At 40.9% G+C, this 21,867-nt stretch overlaps 2 protein-coding genes across 2 annotated transcripts; both read right to left on the bottom strand.

The window, feature by feature from the left end:
- Positions 1-3,898: 3,898 nt before the first annotated feature.
- Positions 3,899-6,769, bottom strand: LOC115017156 (inosine-uridine preferring nucleoside hydrolase-like). The gene is given in 8 exon segments (XM_029445403.1): positions 3,899-4,115; positions 4,194-4,310; positions 4,403-4,480; positions 4,734-4,867; positions 5,035-5,146; positions 6,088-6,267; positions 6,405-6,509; positions 6,511-6,769. Coding segments are annotated over 8 exon segments (954 nt in total). The 5' UTR covers positions 6,586-6,769; the 3' UTR covers positions 3,899-3,962.
- Positions 6,770-8,458: 1,689 nt separating this feature from the next.
- On the bottom strand, positions 8,459-19,130 carry LOC115017135 (protein-tyrosine kinase 2-beta-like). The gene is made up of 29 exons (XM_029445377.1): positions 18,995-19,130; positions 18,236-18,415; positions 18,055-18,143; positions 17,792-17,871; positions 17,606-17,668; positions 16,769-16,823; positions 16,545-16,685; positions 16,388-16,459; positions 15,695-15,796; positions 15,323-15,440; positions 15,175-15,214; positions 14,964-14,995; positions 14,784-14,831; positions 14,557-14,651; positions 14,361-14,442; positions 13,038-13,138; positions 12,698-12,813; positions 12,499-12,599; positions 12,189-12,278; positions 11,565-11,769; positions 11,195-11,297; positions 10,854-10,901; positions 10,304-10,423; positions 10,040-10,072; positions 9,754-9,778; positions 9,444-9,481; positions 9,160-9,294; positions 8,917-8,997; positions 8,459-8,701 (listed from the first exon to the last, which is right to left on the bottom strand). The coding sequence occupies exons 3-29, from the start codon at positions 18,088-18,090 to the stop codon at positions 8,459-8,461; spliced, it is 2,403 nt and encodes an 800-aa protein (XP_029301237.1). The 5' UTR covers positions 18,091-18,143; positions 18,236-18,415; positions 18,995-19,130.
- Positions 19,131-21,867: the final 2,737 nt, after the last annotated feature.

A 21,867-nucleotide genomic window follows, 5' to 3' on the forward strand; every position in this document is an offset into this window, starting at 1 on the left:
CTTGAGGAGACGTCAATGGCATTCTCCGCGCTGGAGAGGACCATTTCAGGTTCTGCTTACCACACCGACTGCAGTAAAGGTGAAAGAGAGAACCACTTGGGTACACGCGTCCCATTGTAAGAAAGCTCCGATACCTTCGGAAGGGGATGGCCAACCATAGGTTTGAGAAGATGACTATGCTAGTATGGATGCTAGCACTTGCCTGGGGTTATGTCGAATTCCAGGGTTGCCCGAGAGCAATTGCCAGCAGACCCTAAGGCAGGGTAGTTCAGGGGCCACATACAGCACAATTTGATCTCAAGTGGGCCGGACCAGACCAGTAAAATCACAGCATAATAACCTATAAATAACGACAACTCTACATTTTTCCCTTCGTTTTAGTGCAAAAAAGTACACTCTGAAAATGTTCAAACTTAATCTTTTTTACAAAACATTATGAATAACCTGAAATTTCTTAAGAATAAAAGGTGCTATTTCAACAATAGTATTAGTTTATCATTTTAGACATGTGTGTTACAACTGACAGATCACAGTGTATCTACAAAGGCTCCCAAAAAACATTTCATTAAGTACTTTTCCCCAAAATCCATATCGATCAAACACAAAAGGAAGTGCAAACAGAGGAGTTCAGAGACTTAAACAAAGTGCAACAAGAACAAATAGCTTCAGGGCGTTAAACTATTTTAAAGTGTTAATATGCACAGTTTTATGACGCCATGAAAAACAGTCAGACATTTTCCTTTTGGTCACATTTAAAAAAAATATATATATATATATAATATATATATATATATATATATATATATATATATATATATATATATATATATATATATATATATATATAATATATAGATATAATATAATATATAGATATAATATAATATATAAATAAATAAGAGAATCTGTATCTTACTGGAGGACTGCAGTCGATTCAGCCCACTGGACGAATCAAAACTGGCTGTTACGAAGCAAACAAAGGGAAGCACTAGGATGTTTTTATAAGTTACCCTAAAGAGGGTGTCTTTCAAAAAAGGAGTGTAACTTTAAATGTAGCAACGAGCACTCAAATCATTCAGTATGCTTACAAATTAAATTAATTTCCACTGCTAGTCATCTGCTTGAAAACACAGCAAACTAATCTTACACAGCAACATGAGGAGTCTGAACACTTCGTGCTGATGATTCTTGAAAAGCAAATCAAACCTACTGCCACTCCAGTCTTAAAGTGATCTTGCTGAATGTATTTGTATTGATTTTAATGTGTTCTATAGTGTGCTCCTCTTGTGTCTAGCCATTGAACCTCATGGTCTTTTGTTTCTTCCATAATGGCCACCTCTTGTGTTTCCCTCTGTAATGATGGTAGTGTTATTAGTCTTGCCTTTTTGTGCACTAATTTAATAAACTTACTTGATACCAGTAAGTATATATTTGATTATATAGAAATTAGATTTGAGCAAAATGACGCGATAATATTTCTGATTTACATCTTTTTGAATAAAAGACTTACACATTGCTCCTGTGGGAGCTCTGGAGGTGTGGGTGGAGGAAATGAAGACATCCAAAACGTAGTTGTCAAACTTAAATCCGGTGTATTTATTTTTCTTATACAGGTTAATGTATTTCTCTACAGAACCGTGAAGTGCCCTCTGTGCTGGGAGGATTTCAGCTCTTTCAAGTTCCTCCAGGAGCAGGTGAAAAATGCAGCAAAGCTCATCACTGTTGCTGAGAGACAGAAGCCAGAACGACACCTAGGAGTTTCCTGTCACAGCTGCCGGGTCTGCCCTGTCACCGGCAGATGTTTTAAATGCACGGTCTGCAGTTACTTCTGTGAGAAGTGCTCAAAGAAGGGCTGCCACCCACAGCATCCATTTGCTTCATATACAAACAGGGTGGAGAAGTGGCACCTTGTGGCCGAGGACCTGAGAGATGAAACCAGGGGAGCGTCCTCTCAGCCAGAAAATGACAGCATCATCCCTGAAGCTGCAGACCCTCTGCCAGAAAATGTGTTGCGCTGTCTATCTACAGCCAGGGTGAGAGCTTGGTCCCGGCTCCTGGATGTGGGACATCAGTGTCGGATCTGTCTGCTGGATTTTAGCCTGGGCCAACTTTATTGAACTCTGCCCTGCCAGCACAAGTTCCATGCAGACTGTGTGGATGGGATAAGGAAATCGAACTGCTGCCCCTTGGATGGATATGTCATTTATAACCCCTTGACAAGGAAGAATGAGCGGAGTCTTGATAACACACAGCAACAGAGGCAGACGGAGACTTAAACTTTACCGTTAATGCAGATGACTAATTTCCAGAGTTTTGATTCGTCCAGTGGGCTGGCTCGACTGCAGTCCTCCAGTAAGATACAGATTCTCTTATTGCTATTTATATATATATATATAATATTATTATTATTAATATTATTTTTTAAAATGTGACCAAAAGGAAAATGTCTGACTGTGTTTACCATGGCGTCACAAAACTGTGCATATTAACACTTTAAAATAGTTTAACCTGCTGTGATATGGACTCAGTTTAGTACAGAAGGCTCTCACTCTACCAGGACAGAATGTGTGACTTGCTTAATCACTTCTTCATGACATATGTTTTAAAACCTCCACCTGCACCTTTTTGTAGCGTCTCACATCAAACCGCTCAGAGATGTGAGACGGCTCAGAAGACCTGAGGTTGTTCTTTTGATCCTGATGAGGTCACTGAATGTTTATGTCCAACACTGAAGGTGAAGGAGTCAAGAACTCTAACATTACACAAAGTCTCACATCAAATAGCTCAGAGTGGTTAAAAAAACAAGAGTCCTCTCATCTTTTCTGGACATAACGGGGATTGGGTATCTAGTTTCAGTACTTTTTGGCCACCCACCAAATTGTATCTTTAGTACCAAATATAAAACTGTAAATTAAATGCTTAGTGTTTATCAGTGATCACCTTATTTAAATAGAATGTTATTACTTTTACTATATTTTATGTAGGCAAAATTCTGGCTTGGCAGTTTTGTTAAGACAACTTCTAATTCTAACTAATTATTTTAGATGTTTGGCTTATTTTGTTAAAGTAGTTTCAGTTTAGTTTTTTGTAAAACAGAACTAATATATATTTAAAGAAATCTATTGATATCCAGACCTACTAGTGAGTGAATTTGTGTATTTATCAGAGCACTACTAACTAGAATGAACCTCTAATTTTTATCATTTCAGGGTTTTATTGCGAAAATTCAGACTACCAAGAGAACATGAATGTAAGTTTATTTGAACTGAATTTTCAGTTACATTGTTAAAATGTTTGATTTGATTAGTTTGTGATTCATTGACATTTTTTTAATACATATAAGGTCATCAAAACCGTTATTGCACCTAAGATTTAATGGGTTTAGGTTCGAACCATCGGAGAACATGGGGCTATAAATGTCTTTTATAACCCCTTGACAAGGAAGAATGACCGGAGTCTTGATAACAACAGCAACAGAGGCAGACGGAGACTTAAACTTTACCGTTAATGCAGATGACTAGCAGTGGAAATTATATTCATTTCCAGAGTTTTGATTCGTCCAGTAGGTTGGCTCGACTGCAGTCCTCCAGATCAGATGCAGACGTTTGGCTTTCAATGCATCAATAAAATGTGCTTCCCTTGACAACAGCCACGTTGTGGTGTGTTTTTACAATACTTTAGTTTTTTCCCTCCAGCTTCACAAAAGAAAAATCATGACTGTAAATGCTTTTATTGTGACCAAACAGAAATACTATAAAGGGAGGAAATATTCTTAACCCTATAGAAATAAACCCTATATTGTAACATAACATTCTTTGAAATTTGAAAAGACCACAAAAATGTCCATGTTTAATAATGAAAACGCAAACATCCATTAACAAAAAAGCCAAAGTCCTGCTATCATAACAAAAGTCATTTTAATTCATTTTGATGAACCAAATTCAGCTTGTCACAGTATATTTCTACTTGAGTGAGTTCATGAACATCTGCTTGAACTTCTCCAAGTCCACCTTCTTCATGATGAAAGCCTTGTGTTCCTTCTTCAGCAGGCCCATGTAGTCCAGCACCATCATGCCTCGGGTGTTAGTCCCCTGCAGCTCCACTGTCACTGCGACCTGGAGGAGGAACACAACACGGGGTTGGGTAAAGATCTAAACTTGTATTTTTAAGACATGAAAGCAGCAGGCGCTCACCTCGTCACTCTCTGTTATGAATGTGTCATCGACGGCGGCGGCCATGGCGTAGGTGTCGCAGGAATTGAACCCTTTTCCTTCCGTGATCTCCTTCTGATAGTCTGCTGACTGAGCTTTCTGCAGATTACATCATGAAGACACATTTCTGTCAGTACATGATGCTACAAGCAACAGTTTTCTGAACCTGCTTGTATCTGCACACTCCTTACTTTCATCGAAAGACACGCAATCTTTGACATAAAGGCAGCCTTCTCTGTCTTTTGGGCCAGCCACTGGTCGCAGAAAGACTGAGGAAGGAAGACAGACAGTGTTCAGCATTATTACATCTCTTTAGTTAGTGGAGGTCAACCTTTAAAAAACCAACATATTTTAATTCAATAGTTTTATTACAAAAACAACCGATATGGAAAGGTTGATTACTATGATCACACAAATCACATGTAGGATAAGCATATATAATCATTATGCTTCTGCTTGTGCCTCTTCAGTCACATCGTATACTGGATTGTGTATTGTATGTTGTGTTCCAGTCTCACCCACTGGCAGGCTGTTCCTGCAGCTGAACTCCCACGGGGCGATGTAGGTGGGGCAGGTGTAGCGGTCCAACACGATGTAGGCAGCCTCGGGGTCAGCCACAAAGTTAAACTCTCCACACACTGTAGTGTTCCCCCTGGCTGCACACACACACACACACACCCACACACACACACACACACACACACACACACACACACACACACACACACACACACACACACACACACACAGAGTCATCAGTAATATATTGTAAGTGCAGAGATGGAATTCAACAGATTGAATATATGTAAAATGAGCAACATACATTCAGTGTTTCCACCCATGATGTAGAGCGCCTTCAGTTTCTTAGGGAAGTTGGGGTTCAGCTCCACTGCGACGGCCAGGTTAGTGAGGGGCGCCGTGGCCACGAGAATCACCTGTAGGCAGCAAAGCAACACACATTTAGTCTTGTATGATCTTTTCATGGTATTTCTTCTAAAATAACTTCTCTGGGCGCGCAATGACTCTTGGGATACGTGCGGCCGTGGAAGATCCATCAGATGTATCCTCCAAATCTGGGAAAAGAAGGCCGCATTTGTCAGCTGCATTTGAAGGAGTCTCCGAAATGGGACAGCCCTGTCGTGGCTGCTGTGACGTAATCGGTCTACAAATGCAGCTTCCGAAGGCTGCAGCCCCTGAATTGAGACACATGACGTCAAAGCGGACCAAAGGAGCGGACCAAAGGAGCGGACCAAAGGAGCGCACCAAAGGACCAAAGGACCAAAGGAGCTGACCAAAGGACCAAAGGACCAAAGGAGCGGTCCAAAGGACCAAAAGAGCGGACCAAAGGACCAAAGGAGCTGACCAAAGGACCAAAGGAGCTGACCAAAGGACCAAAGGAGCTGACCAAAGGAGCTGACCAAAGGAGCTGACCAAAGGAGCGGACCAAAGGACCAAAGGAGCAGACCAAAGGACCAAAGGTGCGGACCAAAGAACCAAAGGAGCGGACCAAAGGAGCTGACCAAAGGAGCGGACCAAAGGACCAAAGGACCAAAGGAGCAGACCAGAGGACCAAAGGACCAAAGGTGCGGACCAAGGAGGACCAAAGGAGCGGACCAAAGGAGGACCAAAGGACCAAAGGAGCAAAGGAATTGAGCAAAGGACCAAAGGTCAAATGTTTTTATGTCCCAAAAGTTGTGTTCACGTACAACTGGCTTTCATTAGCACATTTTAAATTACCCAGTGACATATGTCATACAAATTAGACATATTTTAATAAACTGACTTCGCCATGGGCTTTAGGACCATGTCACAAGTGCTGATCTATTGATATATTTTAGATGATTTTAGATTTCAGTTTGATGGAGATTTGTCTCACCTCTCCAGGGTTCTCATTCACTATCTTGATCATGGCCTTCACAGCATTCCTCTTGTGCAGCAGCTCCAGGCCTGGAGCGTCTGGATCTGGGACGTCCCCCAGCCCGTCCTTCCCGTGGTAATCTCCAGCATTCTGTTTACGGGCCAGCAGGGGCAGTGAACAGCCGGAATGCACTGGGATCTGTGGAATATGATATGTTGAGCTTAGTGTACATAATGTACCATAATATTAAACCAATACCAAGCTTCTTATGACATGCACTAATTTGTGTTGACACACCCATGTAGTGCATGAGTTATAGTCAGCTACAAACTCACATCCAGCCTCTTGCAGACTTTCAGGACACGCAGCGTGTTCTTCTCGACGTTCTCCAAGGGTGTGTTACCGTGGCAGCAGGAGATCATCAAAACTTCCACGTCAGGGGGCCGCGAGGGCCACCATGATGGCCTGAGCATCATCCACCCCTGTGTCCACGTCAAGGATCAGCTTCTTCTTCATCCTACATTCAACAAGAAGAAGAGAGTCAAGAGCAAGGCAAGGATAGCACCAGCCGTGAAGTCTGTTGTTAGGCCTGCAGCATTACAAGCGATGGAAAAGTTTAGATATAAGTTCTGCATCATTAGATACTAATGTCCCCTTAGGCAGCAAGACACCTAGCATCTTAAATGTAGAATGTGAATGAAAGAACTGTACTCTGGGTTTGAACAATGTTTGCAACATGAGTGTGTAATATGAGCCTTAGATGTGGCAGGGTTGAGGAGAAATAATTTCACCCTCAACAGATTTCATGCAAAACCTATTCAAAACATATTAAAAGTTGCAATTAAACATTTCTCAACATTATGCTTGTACGTCACAGATAAAAAGCAGGTGATTACTGTTGTTTTTGGTTAAATGTTTAAGGTATCCCTCACAGTGACACCTTTAAATGTGTGTTGTTTGAAAATGGTCTGAAGTGACAGTAAAATGTAAAATCCTCACCTGTTTAGCAGATCCTAATGGATTGTAACTGATGTCTGTGTCGAGAGAGAAGTGGCGGCTGCTCACTGCCCTAACCTGAAGAGCCTCATTATATAGACCAGAAACATAAAAAAGGGTGGTGCAAAGGAGACAAACCATACACCTGAGGCAATTTCCTAAAAACATAAGGCGGGTGCCTGCGCACCTAAAGGACCGGTTGTACTTGATTTTCGTTTCTTTATGCTCCCTTTCAAAGAGCCTAAATGAGGCATCAGTGGTGTTTTTGATTTGATAAGTCACCAGTCACTTCACTTGCATGTATTTTTTTGTACATTGTTGGACATGTTCATGACATTGCCTTGTAACAGAAAACCAACAAAAATACATAAACGAGGGTTTGTTAATTACCAAATGCAGCATTGGGACACAGCTGTAACAGGACAGTGTTGAAAACAAGTGATTCAGATTCAGATGTTCGGTGTCCAAGGTGTTAAATGAACTCCCATGCTAAAGCTGAATGATGGTGTTTTTCTTGATATGTGGAAGAAGACATTCCAGAAGTTTGCAAAAGTTTAATTGTGACTAAACAGACCAGAAACATGGATAAAGGATATGCAAATGTTATGCTGTGGACATGCTCATGTCTCTTTAACGTCATACAATAACATTTTGGGTGTGCTTGACCTTAATTTATTGTATTCAGGAAGTATGTGTTTTGTAGATTATTATATAACAACAGATGCAGAGATCACATTTCTAAAATTCTTCTGCCTTTTACGGACTTGCAGTGGCGTCAAGACAAGTAAAACTTTGTCCTGCTTCTCATCCTGTTCAAATCTGCTAGAACGGTAATTAATGTCTTCTATGGGCAATGATAAAGAGAGAGAGAAAAGAGAGAATTTGGCAATCCAGTTGAATGATCTTGTTCCTGTATAGCGCAAGTCTGTTCTCTTAGGCTTGTCATTGCAGGTGCAAGAACAGAAATGTAAGCTGCAATGAACCGTACTGTACGTGATCTCAATTACAGAACAGAGTGTCCTCCTGTTTGTGCTGTTTGCAGCCTGCACAAAAAGCTGGCAGGTGAAAAAAATAGTTTTTGCAGGTGTACCACTACGAAATTAGTATTAATTTAAAAAACGCCAAAAGAAAAGTTACATAGAAAGATTATTCTGATCTTTTCTTGTGGATCAGACTTAGAAAATGGATACATTGTTTTTTCGATTTATTCCGTTTCAAGAAATACTCAGTTTATTTTATTTTGTAGGAGAAAATACAAATATATTATGACATCTTGAGTACAGGAAGTGTTGCACATTCTCTCAGGAACAGAGCTGTGTGTCCCATTCCCCTCATAATTCAACGTGAACATTATGTCCTTGTTTTAAACCAGAGTCTGTACAATCAGGGAACATCATTGCCCAGAATCCTCGGCATCTTGTGAGGCAGGTCTGGGCTTGGCCAGGTTGGCTCTGACTCGAGCCTGATCCACAGCATCCAGCAGGTTTTTGGAGTCCATTGCCAGAGTGTGAGCGGCTGCCAACATCTGCCGCTGACATTCCTCCTTCAGCGATGTTATCGAGTTCTGCTGGGCCAGTCGCATCTTGTTGATCAGCTCCCCTAAATCCTTGTTCAGCAGTTTCATAGTGCCCTCGATCTGAGAAGATTATATCGTACAGTTTGGTTCAGTTTATCTATGATAATAAGAGCGGGAACATTACAAAGATTGCTTTTTTTATAAGCTAAATTAATTTATCAGCTTTTTGTTCTGTGTAAAATTATCAAGCTATTGACTGCAAGCATTTACACTTGACACAGCAAATATGCGGACAGACGATGTTTGATGCAAAAGAGAGATGAAGTGACGCCTACCTCTGTTGTGACAGAGCTGTGCAGGGAGGGCAGGATCTCATCCACACTTTGGATCAGGCTTCGGAGAGGGATGCCCACCGCCTGAAGGAGGACGAGGGAGGTGGGACAGGAGCGGGGAGAGGGAGAGATAAAGATATCTCAGTTTACTGTGGTATTTGATTAAGATTTGAACAGTCCAAAAAACTAACTTTCCAGCTTCTAGGAGAACAGTCTCGTTAAAGGAGATGTCAAAAGATGACCTACTTTGACAGCGTTGGGATACTCTGAGGCGGGCAGTGCATTGACGTCATTCTTCAGCTGGACCACTCGTTTCACAATCGCCATGACGCCGGTGTAAACCTGGTCACCTGATCGGTCCATCTCAGCGGTGGGCAACGGCTACAACAACACAAGACTTACTTTTAATAAGCAAAGAAATGTCAGCTGTGCAAACCGTCTGACAACTTTAAGTCGTTTTTACTGCTTTTAGGAAAGTAACAAGTTTATTTTCAACCACATTTATAATAGAGGTGTGTTTTATTGTTTACCTGTGCGACTGTGGGCATTGGGGGCTTCTCTGGAGGACCTGACGGAGACAGAAAAACCTGCATATCTGCACATTTTGTTGACCTACACAATAACATGTTGCATATTCTTTATACAATACATGGAGAAAATAATGCATATTTTTATCCTTAATTTCTCGTTTACATTGTTTTTATTTGTCTTGGAATGTTTGATGCAACCTACTGTATCTTATACGATCTAGAGATTTATTTTAATGCATAGCCTTTGTTATTTCTCCGTATTATACTGTTGCATAAAGCCTGTTCAAGAAAGCTCCTGATCTGGACTCACCATTTTCTGGGCTTTTTTCAGGAGGCTGCAAGAAAAGCAAGAAAAAAAGACTTTTTGTAGCATAAAAACTTGTAGAGTTCTTTAAATTTGGACTAACAGTGATGAAATTAAACCTTTAAAATTGCAAAAAAAAAGCAATGTAAACAAGTGTAAACTTAATCTAAAACGCTTGTGTATGAACTACAGTACAGTAACAGGCATGCATCTGTCACCTAGTGGTTAAAAAGGGCTTACTGCACCTTTGTCAAATTTGCACAAGAGGCTATAAAAAGAAAAGAAAAAGTACCTTGATGTGTGAATCTACTCGCACGACAGGGTCCTACAGAAAAGCAGAAGCAGATGTCAGTGAAAGCAGCAGTGGCTGTGTTTGCATAATGTAGCTGAAGTGATCATTTCTGTGTTTCACGTGACTCGCCAAAGATCTTCCGCTTTTGAGACACGTCACTGTCTTTTTCATTCTTTCGTCACACTCTCGAGGGTTCCTGTGCTGCTTCCTGTGAGTGTGTGTGTGTGTGTGTGTGTGTGTGTGTGTGTGTGTGTAATTCCTCACCAGTTGTCTCTCCTCCTGCTCCAGCCACTGTTTATCCATCAGCATCTCTCTTCTTTGTCTTTGTAAAGTGTCCTCCATTTGCTCTTTCTCCCACACCGGCCTAGTATCCATGTTTGTTTTCTACACACACACACGCACACGCACACACACACACACACACACACACACACACACACACACACACACACACACACACACACACACACACACACACACATTAAGCTTTTACTCAATTTCTAGGAATTTATTTTGCATATCAAAATGGATTGTCCCCCACAGGTCAGTTTATTTCTGGGTTGTTGCTTAGTCATCAACTTTTAACACTCTGGCCTAAAGAATTGGAAAGCAGCTGCAGTTTTGCAGAACGTGACTCAACAACAAACTTCCTTAATTTGTAAGATTCAGTCAATGTGTCATGTGCATTATTACGTTAAGTTTTAGAACATTTGCAGGTTATTCAGTATGCTTAAATTTGGACAATTATGAAATACAATGCATGTTACTGTGTGTGTGTGTGCGTGTGTGTGTGTGTGTGTGTGTGTGTGGACACCTGTGGGTGCGTGACTCGAGGAAGGGTGTTGCCTTGTAGTCTGGATGGCTGGGAGGGAGAGAAAGACAGGATATGATATTTATTTACTGTCGCGGCCATATTAGAGGTAATCAGCACTTTTTAATCTTTATTCATAATTATTTCATCAATTTGACCGTCCATAACTTCTACACAAGTAGTAGCAAATACGAGGACAATCTGAGCAAGGAACAAGCAAGCTAATTATCTAAGCTTACTTGTTAATTAATTAGTTTTACAAACAATCACTGTTAGAAAAAGCTGCTGCGATCACTTCATTACAGTTTTCTTGTGAGCTGCGTCTAGTAGCGATGTAGACGCACCTTGGGTGGAGGCTCTGTCTGGTTTTTAAGGTCAAATGTTGAGGTGATGGAGGGTGATCTGCCTCGACTCACGTTCTGCTCCAACTCCATCCTGTGGATGTCGCTATCAAACACACAAACACAGACACGAGTTAGTGTGTAATGGTGTCTTTGTCTCAAATGTGTGAGGAGAAATAACATTTGCATTTCATAAAATCACGTCATGTGTGTTCTTAAAAGTCAACTTCTGTATTAATTGACACGATGTCTTAATTAATAAGCTGAATTTGTTTTTCAATAGTTTCATTATTAAAATATGTTCAGGACTTTCAGGGGGATAGCAAGATGAGACAATAGGATAATAGAGGAGAAGTAATACATATGTTTGTACCTCAGGGAGCAGACGAGCTGGCTGAAGGTTGGCCGGCCGCGCGGCTCGTAGGCCCAGCAGCGGGTGAGCAGGGAGTGGATGCTGGGTGGGCAATGCTGCGGTTTGGAGAGTCGAACTCCCAACTCCAGCTGGTTGATCACCTGCCCGTTTTCCAGCCAGAAAAACGGCTGCTGGGCCACCGAGAAGATCTCCCACACACACACGCCTGGTTGAACGCACACACATCACCGGCTTTGTTGACTCTTGACTGAAGATAATCTCTCATGTTTTGTCTTCTCATTTGAAGGTACAGTTTCTGAATACGGGCTGTGTACATTTATTTGTGGATTGAGCGTTTTGACACTCTCACGGTATTTATATAGCACTTAGACGTGCTTGAAAATAAAAAAAAGACATGTTATTCTCAATTTTTACAATATGGGACCCTCTAATCTTATTCTGTCGTCCAACATAAACCAGTTTGAATGCTTACAGTATAAACCAGTTTCACAATTATAAAACCCAGCATGTCGGAAGTCATGAATAGCATCATCCTGCACACATTTATCTTATTCTTGTTGAGTAAAAGTTTATATCTACGTTCAGACACACTGAGATGTACATGCAGACGAGTGTGTTTCTCACCAAACATCCAGACATCACTCGCTGTGGTGAAGCGTCTGAAGTTGATGGACTCAGGTGCCATCCATTTGATCGGCAATCGACTAACCGAGGCTGCACGCAAAAGGGAAATACTTGACATGTATCTTTACTTTTACAAAGATTGAAATAATGTTAATGCAAGCTGGATGTATTTAATTCCCCTAAAAAAACCTCTTCATAAAAAGGCAAGAATAGAGGAGCTTTACCACACTTTAGTGGTAAACAATGAGTTTCCGCTACACTGAAATTCTCTGAAATGTTGACCACAGACGTCTGTGTGAGACATGTGCACCTTTATAATACTCTTGGTCATCAACGTAGCGAGACAGGCCAAAGTCACCAAGCTTGACGCATTCATCCGATGCCACCAAGACATTTCTCACGGCAATATCTCTGCAGCACACAGAACAGAAACCAGACTAAGATATCATCTATGTTGAAATTGGATTCTCTCTAAGACAAAATGTCATAAATACACGAGTCTGTGTTACCTGTGCACCATATTGAGTCCTTCCAGGTACGCCAAGGCTTTGCTGATTTGTAGACTGTACAGTATTAATGTTGGCATGGTGAGGATGTACTGCTTCTCCTCGAGATAGTTCCCCAGCTGACAGGGAAACAAAAAAAAAGACTTTTAGATACTGTATAGTTACTTTTATTATTACATATTACTTTTATTGTGGAACGTAAACTCGCCAGTACTTATTTACAAAATAAGAGTGAGCTCAAAATTTGATTATCCATATATTGAGCAGCAAATTAATTAATTATCGACGTACATGCTTTACACATCAGCCATTCAAAGGTACACATACAGACACAACGACACACCTCTCCATGTTCAAGGAGCTCCATGACGATCCACACAGGATCCACCTCGATGACTCCGATCAGACTCACAATGTGGGGATGATCCAGGTTTTTCATCAAGCCTGCGACAGACAGAGCAGCTGGGATCAATACAATATCACACACTATGTAATGATTTATTAATACCAGAGATAGATGATGGAGTATTAGCCTTTTTTGAAAGAAGACAGAGAGGAAACATGCGAGACAAATGAAATGCAACAAAGGTTCTCAGCCAGAGGTCACTGCTATCTCTTAACCACCAAACAGCACATCAGCAAATCCCGAGATTTCATTTTTACTTGACAGGAAAACCATTAGAACAGATTCTAACCGCTGTGTTTGTGTGACAGAGCTGTCACGATGTAATCTTCCTCTTTAGCAATAGTTTACACTTTCTCATTCATGATTTCATGAGCTAACAGTTTCCCACCGGCAGCTGTTTTCAGATATGTTGTTCTGACTGCTCTATACAAAAATTGACAATTGTTTTACGGCACGTTCAACATAACTTTATAAGGCGATTGATACGTCCATTGTGTTCACAGCTTGTTCCCCTCAAGCAGCAACCTCCAGGTCTGAAAGGTGAAGCAAATGTGATATCCGATTTTATAGAAGTCTATTAGAAAATGACTCAACTTCTCACTTGATTTATGAACTCAGTAAATATTTTCCTAATGAGTTTATGGTCTTCTTTAATACAGCACGCTGTTCATTTTGTAAACGATGGTCCCATTTAGAGTAAAATAGACCAGCGTATGCTTTAGGGTCGGCCTGTGTGTCACTACCGTAGTGTTTGGGTGTAGGCAGTGTTTTCGTTTTTCCACTTCAACTCTTTTCACAGTGTGATTTGTTTGCTCCTTTTCAAAGAGACGTATTGTATCTGGCTAATGAGTATCTTATGAATGACCAACTATGTCCATGACAGTACCAGCAAATGTATCTAAAATGACTTGTTATCTTTCTAAACCGACACTTCAGCTCTGAAACTAAAGTATTTATTTTGTTTTTACCCTGAGGATACTACAGTCTCCAGTTTGAGCAAAGCCACAACCAGGCAACAGGAAGTCGTCTACTTACAGTTTCTGCGTGATGAAACGTGTGAAACCCTGAAATGTTCCAAACTCTTCCGTCACTCTGAAATTGCTTCTTTCTTTTTTATCTTAACTGCGATTACAACAATAATCATAGTTTCATGGTAGAAAAACGCCTCTGCCAAAAGGAAAAGGTTTTGCACTTCCTGTTATGAACTTCTGCCAGGCTGTGCAGCTGCACCACAAACCCTGAGAGCTGATCATCACTCACCAGCTTCACTGAGAAACTTCTCCTTTACGTCAGCCGCACAGTCCTTACAGGTTTTGATGGCCACGCAGATCCTCTCTCCAGTCTACAAACACATACAAACATTACCAGAGCAACACTTAGGTGGCATGTTTGCATCACAACACATCTGTTGAGCGTGAAGTTTGGGAGTGAATGATGAGATGAGAGACGAACTCACTGGGCTTTTATAAACTCCATCGTGGACCTCTCCGAAGAATCCCTCCCCCAGGATCTGACCCACAACAACGTCGTCTCTGGAGATCCTGTGCTTCTCTGAACACACATATTAAGAAGCAGCAGGGGAAGAAAACAACACAGTAAACGGTGACATTTCTTGTTTTTTTCCGGGGGCTTTGGTACTGCTAGTTGATATCAAGGGTACATTTTCAGTGAAACACGACTCACCGGCAGAGTCTGCTGCGCCGTCTGGAATCTCAGCATAAATGTCCGAACCTGAAGTTTCAGAAACAGGTTGGAACTAAAGGATGTCTGCTTTGCATTTGTTCTCCTCTATACAGCCAAAACCAAACAGAAGAAGCATCTTCACATCTGCTGTGTCTGTGTAAACTGTAACATGATACTTACTCAAGCCTCTATTAGAAGCACTGGGACCACCACTGGAAGAGAGGGAGACATTTGTGTTTCTTTAGAGGAAGCAGTGACATTTCAACCTGGTTTAACATGTGTGGTCCAGCAGAGAGGCGTGCCGTGAATGAAGAGAGAGGTGTGAAAATGAAAACCCACACGATGAATGCTTTCCGCTACATTACTTTCCAATCTGATTCATCACACTCACTGTTTTGGGATGTCAGGTAATTTCAGTCTTGCGTCTCTCCCTGAAAGAATCAGATATTTGGCATTTATCTCAGGGTTTTATACTGGGTTGTACTTTGGTACCTTTGGGCATCATCAGCAGGTTGTGCAGGTTGGTTGGTCAGGTGTACCTTTGTAGGGCCGGATAATGAGCGAGCTCGCAGAGCTGCATTCCAGCCGGCAGTAGCCGTCTATCAGGTCGGCCATGTTTTCTGCCTCAGCCAGGGAGGAGGTGTTCACTGACAGCGGCTGGAGGGATGAAGATACTAAATATTTAGTGTTTGTTGGACTGCTTCAACTTGCTTTGCACCTTAACCTCAACCGACTCTTTATAAAAGTGCACCTCAGGGGCCGAAGCACATTTAACGTGTGTCTGGCACCCTTGAACTTGCAATTTATGCACTTTGGTTCTTGTACGGATTAAACAAACGCTACGCTAATCAGCTGCAAACAAGCATATTTCCCAAAATGTTGAACTGTTCCTTTAGTAAGTTTAGAGTTACCTGTTTGGCTCCCTCTATGTGAACAGTGAGCAGAGCCCGGCCGTCACTCTCAGCAGAGCAGGAGATACTGCGCACCTGTGAGAACGTGGCCAAACAGACGGGCTGCAACAGAGACAAAGAAGTTTATTACTATATATATATATATATATATATATATATAGACAGATATAAATATACATTATGATAGATCTACTTCTGAAAATAAGGCTCATTTTTATATCTTTGTTTTCCTCATGTTCCAAGTGTTATAAAACTCACTGCACTGCGTGTATGTGTGTGTGTGTGTGTGTGTGTGTGTGTGTGTGTGTATCTATATGCATATGTTTAATTAATTTACCTCGCCTATTGTTTATGTTTTGAATTTCCTCGGAAAACGATGTTGTGCTTATAGTTTGAAAAGTGCTCTATAAATACATTAATTTTATTTGTGTTTATTGTGTTTATTGACATTTATTATATATATTTATTCTTTAATTTGTCCTTGTTTGTGAAGCACTTTGTAACAGTAGTTTTGTAAGATGCTTTATAAATAAAGTTATTATTATTTATGTTTGTAATGTGTCAATTGTTTCATTATATCATGCATGTTTAATTTATGATGTAAACCGTATGTTTTCATGTCGTGTGAACATTATAAGTAGCGAATGAGTAAATAACACACATTTAGATAAGAGATAAAGAGCGTGAGCTCACCGTGGAGTTCTCAGTTTGCTGGCTGATGCCTTCAGGGCCGATGACCAGGTCTATTGTTAGGTTCCAGCCATGCTAAAGACAAAAGATGTGCAAACACTTAACACTTATTTAGCTTGAAATGAGACAGGAAATTATGTGTAAACCCTCAAACGCTCACCACTAGCTGGCATACGAAGCTCTCCTGTGTGTAGCTGTAGCACTGAGCCAGAGTGGAGAAGAACCTGATGATGCACAGGTCCTGCTTCAGAGCGGAGTATCCCCGAAACGTCTGCTGGATCAGCCGACGTAACTGCTTGGGCTGATACGTCGCACGCAGAAAAATGATTAGAAAAGTTATAATATCACAGCATATATTGTGAAGTAGTTGTTTCAGCTCATTACCTTCATGCTTTGGATCAGCTCTCTGGGAAAGAACAGGTCCAGTCCCACATCCTTCCTAAAGGAGACAAGTCGGATCAGATTTATTGCTCAGATCAGATTGTTTTGTTTGGCTCTTCACATAATTCTTTTAGATGTGGCCAATATCATAGTCACAGTCCTAAACTGACCCACGTGTGCAAAATAACAATATCAAAGACGTCACACGCAGCACGCTGTCCTACAGCACTAAACATGGAGGCCACTGAAGTCAGCGTTCACAGTTTCATTTGTAAGTTGATGTTTTTGAGGATTCATGAGCAGATTATAACGACGACGAGAAGAGAGAGAGAGAGCTCAATTTACAGATATGGCTTTTTGTGTAGCATAGGCTGCTTCTTCTGTACGAATGTGTGTGTTTGCGTGTGGATGTGAAGTTAGAGCCAGAAGTGAATGGCTTGACTGAAACAGATTTCATTTGCTCTTTTAACTCCACCTGTCAGCACCTCTCCATTAGACTCTCACCAGCGAAGAATTGGGACAAATGTCGAGCTAGAGAGACGTAAAAGTAATTTCCGATATGACTGACTGAGGTTGCATTGAGAAAAACCAGACCAGTATCGGATTCAGGACCGCATAAAAAGTGACACAGATCAGAATTGAAAAGATCTGCAGTGCTGCTCACACTGTTGTGAAAAAGTCATTAATGCGCAAAAAGAAACACGTCCAGGATTCAAACCAGGAACTTTCTTGCTGCCATTGCCATTAATACACTAACGTACCATTCCTAATGTAAAATTGTGACTACGCTGAATGGAAGAGGAGGTTGATGCACACACACAACACTCACACACGACTCACTCTAACAGTTCATAGTTGGACTTCTTCTCCAGTCCGTTTGCATTCATGTCTTTGTAGAATCTCCTGCAAACAATGAATGTTTTGTGAATTTATAAACCAATGGTGTTTCATTTTTTCTTAAAGAATATTAAACTATTTCCAATTGTTGTCTTTTTAAGTGTGCACGAGGTGGTAGTTGTACGGTACCTAATTTCCAGACAACCAAGCTGTAGCGCCATCCCATCGCTGACTTTTGAGGCATAGTGCTGCATGTAGTCACTTCGTACCTGTGGATTAAGCACACACACACACACACACACACACACACACACACACACACACACACACACACACACACACACACACACACACACACACAACCTCTATTGACTACAACCAGTATACACATTAACCCCAAAGCTTTACCCTAATTTAACCTGATCTAAAGAGAGACAGTACATATCACTGACCTGCTGGTAGAAGTAGTGCATCGTGGTTCTGTTCATCTTTGAATTTCTCCATGAAGTCAGATGGGATGTATCTGATCCTCAGATCATATCTGTACAGACAAACGTCACAGTCAGCTTTGCCAAGTCGCTGTATCATACACGTGTATAGTTTTACTTCTCTTTCAAAGACTGAGTCTCTGACCTCCACTCAGCCTCGAGGTGCTGCTGTTCGTAGCGCTGGGTGAGTTCAGACACCGTCAGGTCCGGGTGCAGCCAGTGTTTCACTGAGGACTTGAGGTGTTTGAGGAGGAGGCCATAAGAGGAGCTGAATAATATGTCTAGGACCCACACAGCCACTGGACAGCACCACGCTCATGACATCCTGGGATAAAAGTCAGAATACAGTAACTCACTATAAGTCACATCATCAATGATTGTGCTCGTCTTAATTTTGCAGTTTATATCATATCAAGCTCACTTCCTTCTTTTCTTTAGTCTTTAGGTATAGTTGCACGAAGTTACAAGAGAAGTTCAAGGAAATACAGAAGAAATGCCAAATATAATAAAGTAGAGAAGCAAACCCTGGAGTGCAGCAAACACTATAAAAGGGTTCAGGAGCGCGCAGTAAAGAACAATGTAGTAAAGTAGAGTAGAGCACAGCATTTTAAAGTACATTTGCTTTATAGAGTACAGAGAACAGTAGCAGAGTACAGTAGAGGGTAAAGTAACAAACAGGGTAGTATGGTTGAGTACAGCAGAGGATAAAAGAGAACAAAATGGTAAAAACAAACAATATGAGAGTCCAGTAAAGTACAATAGTGTAGAGCATAGAGCAGTTAAGTACAGTACAGAACAGTGGAGTACAGTAGAGGGAAATAAAACACTGTGTACTGTATACTGCCATCATGAATGCGTTTTAGATGCAGTACAGTAAAGGATAGTAGAGTATATTACAGTGTACCTTGACGGTCCACCCCTCCTCACAGCGGACCAGTTTGAAGTTCTTCCCAAGGTTGCAGCTGTTGCTAAGGAAACACACTTTGATGATCTTCCCCGGGAGGATGCTGTCCCTGGAGAAAGTTGCCGAGGGAGACATATCCGAGGAATTTGACTGGCTAGGTGGGAGACATGCTCCTCCAGGACAGGGTGCTGGTATCTCCTGACATCACACACACACACACACACACACACACACACACACTCAACACGCCCAGACACACACAGCATGTATGCTACTGCAGACAGACATGCGTTACTGTCACGCCAGCCATTTCACTTTCTTCCTTCTTTCTCAGTCAACACATGAAGGGATCCATTGAAGCTGGAGGCAGACAGCAGGACACAACAGTCCTTATATGAGCATGCTGTTGGATTTAAACATTCGTATCTGAGAAAATGATTCAACTCCTCTCTGTACTCACCAGTATTGCACAAGCTCCGCGGCCCAGCACCAGAAATGAACTGTCAGTCTCTAAAAGTGAAGATGAGCCGGCAACAGGCACATGTACTCACGTTACTTTGTAAAGTGCAGATTTGGTCTTCTTTGGCAGGTTAAGAGCCGACTGATCCGAAGCTGTGCCCTGAAGAAGAGCCGCATCAGTAAACGAAAGAGGAAACGGTACTTACTGAACAAATAAGGAAGTTGAACAGAAAAACTGACAGGACTGATGAAACCGCGGTGTCACCCCCCGTCTCACATGCAATGGCACAGTCCAGCATCAAACCACATCCCAAACTGTGCAAAAGGGGCACGGCCTACAGTACTTCCTCTTCTAAAAGTGTTGATGAGCAAAAGCACACAACAGGTGAAAACTGGGGATTTTGGCGCTGAAGATACAATAATCTTTATCAACTCCTTCAAGTAAAACAGAGCTGATGATTTACAGGTTTTTAACCTTGCTATGTACATTTGGTATATTCGTGGTCCTCAGAGGGTGAATGCCACTGACTTGTAATCCAATTACTTTGTCTCTACTGTCACTATGAGGTTAATGTTTTGGTTTTGAGTAAAATGGCTGTGGATGGAAAATGATTTCTCTTCTTTCAGATTCGACCTCAGTGGTTTGGTTGACTCTGAAGTAGAGTTCGACGCCTCTCTTTGAGCATGAATGTGAGATTTGGGTCACGGATGTAGAAAGAATACGTACGTGTGACAACAGTAACCACTGACTCGAAAAGTGAGGCTTCAGAAACAGAGGTTTATTTCTATAGTTCAAATTCAAACCAGTTTGAAACTCTTTATTGTGTAACTGATACTATTATATTATTATAAGTTATTATTTGTATGATTGGTCTGTAGGTAAAATGTATTCTAGCTAAGGCCTGATTGGACAGTTTCCTCATTTCTTTATTCTCAGATCTTTCAGTATAAATTATGAATAATAATTCAATTTACAAGCTTGTAATAACAGAACGATCAATGACAGCAAGACAGACAAATGCTCTTAATTCCTGTGTTACTGACAGTCTTCACACATTAAAGTGACACTGCTCTTCATATTAATGTTCAAGTGTAACATCCTGTTATGTACACGACCCACCCAGAATGCTTCTGAACACAGCACGATCTTGTATTTATGAAGCACAAAGCCCGGACAACCTGGTGCATGATGCGGATTACTGACATATTGTGTGTGTGTGTGTGTGTGTGTGTGTGTATGTGTGTGTGTGTGTGTGTGTGTGTGTGTGTGTGTGTGGATTAGAACCAATAAATTAGTAGCTGTGTTAGTTACTTCCCTAGAAATAAATTAAAAGCACACATCAATAGTCTGATGGTACCTTCTAACCCTGTTTTGAGGTTGGATCTATGACATTTTGGGGGGATTTTTCCTTCTCTTCAGTATTGTTTCTTGTCATAAAATGAAGATATATATGATATAAACTATAATGTATGTACACAATATTGAACAGCTAACATTTTCAAAAATATAAGTTGGGTATATGATGTGACACAAAAGTAGGTTTTTCATGCTTTTCTTGTAAGAAGTTAATTTCCAAAGTCCCTGTAAGGAATTTTACTTTAGTAAAATGTTGTCGGATATATTGGCATATGGTTATTTATGAGTTAACAAACTAATGTAAAGTGGAAACTTTGCTACCAGCAAAACCTATAACTTTCCGACAGAGGGCGACACAGCCTTGTTTGACGCAGTTGATCAAATTCATTCAGTCATTGAATTAATGATGTCATAGCCCTGCAGTCAAAGGAAGAAATCGACTAAACGCGCATGTTGTGGTTCATTGAATAAATGAGTGCATTAGCTAAATTTGGCAACGATTGTTATTTTAACTAAAAATATTTTAACTGATATGATTCTTCCTACAATGTTTTTGCATCACAACTAAGCAGCATTAAAGTTAAGACTTAATGTACAACACACTAAGACGTGTAAGTGTAAGTGTTACATACCGTGTGGATAAACCAGGCACATATTTTAAATGTGTATATTTTTTAATGGAGTTCGGCGTAGCCCATGTATCTGTCCAACACACTGCTGGAACTGGAGGAACTTGATGGATATAGAAACGCATTTCATTTACATCCATTTGGAAATGTTATCGTGTATTTTAATCTCTGACTTTATCAGATACAATACTGTCGTCTCTCTTGGCTGTGTGGTTTAAGTAGCCTGTTAGTCATCAATGGGACGGTCCTGTGATGTTCTGCGTCAAACTCATCAATGACAGTAAGTGTTAAAGCGGAAGTTAGACGGTTTTGGCTTCAAAGTAAAAGCAGCATTACTGACAAAAAATAAAAGCACTAAAGTTATGAAAAGATAAGTCACTTAAAACATTGTGATTGAAACAATATAAACATGTAGCATACAATATTTG

This window comes from Cottoperca gobio, chromosome 2 (genome assembly GCF_900634415.1).
Source record: "Cottoperca gobio chromosome 2, fCotGob3.1, whole genome shotgun sequence".
In the NCBI taxonomy this organism is placed as follows: Eukaryota; Metazoa; Chordata; class Actinopteri; order Perciformes; family Bovichtidae; genus Cottoperca; species Cottoperca gobio.